Source organism: Tupaia chinensis, unplaced genomic scaffold (genome assembly GCF_000334495.1).
Source record: "Tupaia chinensis unplaced genomic scaffold, TupChi_1.0 Scaffold144164_1, whole genome shotgun sequence".
NCBI classification, from domain to species: domain Eukaryota; kingdom Metazoa; phylum Chordata; class Mammalia; order Scandentia; family Tupaiidae; genus Tupaia; species Tupaia belangeri.
The window spans coordinates 145,706-149,078 of NW_006204020.1; the positions used below are offsets into that span (position 1 = coordinate 145,706).

At 43.2% G+C, this 3,373-nt stretch overlaps 1 protein-coding gene across 2 annotated transcripts in view; it reads left to right on the plus strand.

Moving 5' to 3' along the window:
• The first annotated feature begins 6 nt into the window (after positions 1–6).
• LOC102481545 (diphosphoinositol polyphosphate phosphohydrolase 3-beta) overlaps positions 7–3,373 on the plus strand; it is a 7,020-nt gene continuing 3,653 nt past the window's right edge. The window contains exon 1 of one of the 2 annotated variants that reach the window (XM_006166050.2): positions 7–376. In XM_006166050.2, the coding sequence (XP_006166112.2) occupies positions 18–376 (359 nt within the window). In that variant the 5' untranslated portion in view covers positions 7–17. Of the gene's footprint in view, positions 378–3,373 lie in introns of those variants that run through there. The other variant, XM_014583198.1, reaches the window with a different exon arrangement.

Below are 3,373 nucleotides of genomic sequence, written 5' to 3' on the forward strand. Positions count from 1 at the left end.
GGTCCCCCGCCCGCTGGATGGTGCCGGGTGGGGGCATGGAGCCCGAGGAGGAGCCGGGCGGCGCGGCAGTCCGGGAGGTGTACGAAGAGGCGGGAGTCAAGGGGAAGTTGGGCCGGCTCCTGGGCGTGTTCGAACAGAACCAAGATCGCAAGCACAGAACGTACGTGTACGTACTGACTGTCACTGAGCTGCTGGAGGATTGGGAAGATTCGGTTAGCATTGGGAGGAAGCGAGAGTGGTTCAAAGTCGAAGATGCCATCAAGGTTCTCCAGTGCCACAAGCCCGTGCATGCCGAATATTTGGAGAAACTAAAGCTGGGCGGTTCCCCAACCAATGGAAACTCCGTGGCCCGGTCCCTGCCAGATAGCGATCCCTAGTATGTACCGCTGCCGCACCGACTTAAGATTGTCGTTCCCTTGGCCCACGCCCTGCCTGGAGCACCTCTCAGGCCATGTGCGGTCTCTCGGGGAGGAGGGAGGCTTCTTTTGTTTCCTTGGCAGACCTCTGAATCACGGTTGCAAACTGTCTCAGTTGCCAGGCACTGTGTTCAGACAGTTTGCACGTTTTTCAGATGCTGCGAAAATCGCTCTGGGTTACGCTGGAAAATGTTTCGGTAAGCCCAGCCCCGTGGGAGTCTTTTTTGAAAGGTGCCTTCACTGCTCACTCACCCTGTTCATGCGGTGGGGTGGGGATATGTGTGAGCGTGAGCGTGAGCGCGAGCATCAGTGAGCTAGCGCGGGCGCGTGGGCCCTGCCTGCGACTTTCTTCTTTTTAGACTAAACACATATTTGTGCGTGAGTGTGCGTGCGCATTTTGGATAGCAGCCTTGTGGTGGTTTTTTTTCGTCGTGGAGGCCTTTAAAGTCCTGCAGGCGTGTCTGTGTGTGCATCTTTTATTATTTTTTCCGCTTCAGGTTTCCCATTTGCTCTCATCAGAAAGCCCTTTTGGTGGGAGTTGCTTTAAAGAATCAGTTTGGAATTTTTACATATTCGGAAATTTTACATCTTGTGCCCTCTGTGTACTGGGAGGTCTTGTTAGCCTCGGAAATGTCATCCACTTGGCCCTTTTCGCTATTTTTTGGTCCACTTCTATGGAGATCAGTTGATTTTCCATCATTGTCAGAACTGGAATTTTTTTCATGCTGACCTAAAGTGGCCATTTTCCTTACAGTTCAACTAGGTTTTACCTTAACAGAATAGGTATTTCCGGGGGAATCTCTAGCCAAGTGCACCTTGCTGCACACTCTTCTCATGGTCACTGGCTTCTTAGAGTGAGGTTTAGTGTGCTCTACCACCAACTCCAATTGCCTCTTTCTCCATGCTCTGGAACAATCCTGGTTCTCAAGGTACATTCGTTTTTCAAAGAAGGATATCTCCCATATTTGAATTTCATGACATTCCAGTTAGACTTCCCTCACTCTCAGTAACCACAGGAATGGAATTTTTTATGGTCATTACATCCTGAATGAGTGAATAAGTTCTCTGAATATTCAGTGGTTACAGAGTTCTCAAACTATTAGTACACATGAACAATTTCTCATCTTGAGGGTCTATGTTTTATATTAAAAGACAAAAGGTATTGGATGCCAAATTAAAAGCTTAACATTTGCCTTGATTCTCTAGTTATGGGAGCAGTATTCCACATAGAAGACTGGTTCAGATTCAGGCTCCAGTGGTTTGAGAATCGTGCTGGGCACCTATGTATGTTGCCCAAAATCCTGACAGGATGAGGAAATGGAGAAGAAGGGATTAGTGTGACCACACCTCACTGGGTGGTGCTTGCTATTGTTCTATGAGGGTAGTCCATGTGCAGTCTAGCAATTAAAATAAGATTGAGGGTAAGGGTCTCAGGTGACACATTTTCAGGGTAATTAAGAGTTCTTACATTTTCCTTAATATTATACTTGGTTGAAATCAGGTATCTCATCTGAAATACATACTGTAAAGTCTCTTTTTAGAACTTCTCAATTCCTCTAGCCATGTCAGTAACTAGGCAGAAAGAAAGCCTTGGGAGCAGAAAGATCATTACTAATTTTTAGGGCAACCTAGACTATGTCATACATCGTATACCTTATTGATAGGTATTTTGAGACATTCAGCTAACTCTTTTAGGTCATGTATGTATTCTGTATTACAGAATTTTGAGTTTTGCCATGTGACATGTTGTTGTTTCTCTAGAAGTTATCTTGTTCCATAGAGGTTGTAGAGAAACCTTCTTTTTGAAGAGAGAATGGGTGGGGATATCTTAATACATATAATGCTTAAGATCTTAAAAGTATTGTACAGAGCAATAATACATATATGTGGATAAAATTTATAATTTAAATATTTTTATTATACAAATAAGCCTTAGAACGCAGTCATTGATAGAATTGAGTATTACTACTTTTGTAAAGAAAATCTTTAGTGCCACGCTTTTTTGTTATTAGGGAGAGATTTTTGCCATAGACATGTGCATTTTCCAGAAAGACAGACAGAGACAGAAAGACAGAAAGTGAGAAATCACCCCCCAGGGGCATGACCACACCACAGTTCCTTTTCCTTCATTCTCCTCTCAGGATCTTGGGCCCGCATGCACACACATCTAGTGTGAGTTTAAGCCACTAGATCTGTGACTCAAATTCCAGTAGACTACGTGGGAGTCCAGTAATGGAACCATTATGCCATCTGCTGGTCCCAGTGCCTCTCTCTTGGATAAGATCTTTGCCATACAAATGTATATCTAGCGACCAGTAGGCAACAGGGTGGTTAAGGCACTAACCTGGCTGACAGTGGTTTCAGTACCAGACCTCCTGGCAGCTTACTCATTTTATCTCCCTCTCTCTCTCTCTCTCTCTCTCTCTCTCTCTCTCTCTGTGTGTGTGTGTGTCTGGTAAGTGCACATGCCCTATAACAATTTTAAACTGATAATAATAATTAATAAATAAATAATTTTTAAAAAGAGACCTATCTAAATAAAGTACACAGCCAAAATTATTTTTCAAATAAACGAGTAGAAAATGAAGTGTAGAATTTCATATTCTAAATTATGTAGAATTATTTAATGTTGTGATTATCAAATTTCTTTTAGATATAGAAAGTATCTCCATACCAAAAGTCATAAATATCTGGGAAGTTTAGCTTACACATGGTATTCTTAGAGATAACAGTACACAGTAATGTTTTAACTTTTGGATCATGTATTTGACAAATGTGCAAACTACAGTGTTGATGTTAACCAACTCATAAGAGTTGCTAGCTTGTGGGGCTGACAGGCAGCATGGTGGTTAAGGTGCTAGACTCCCATATGACTGACCAGAGTTCGAGTCTCAGACCTGGTGGCTTTCTTTCTCACGCTCCCTCTCTTCTCTCTCTCTCTCTCTCTCTCTCTCTCT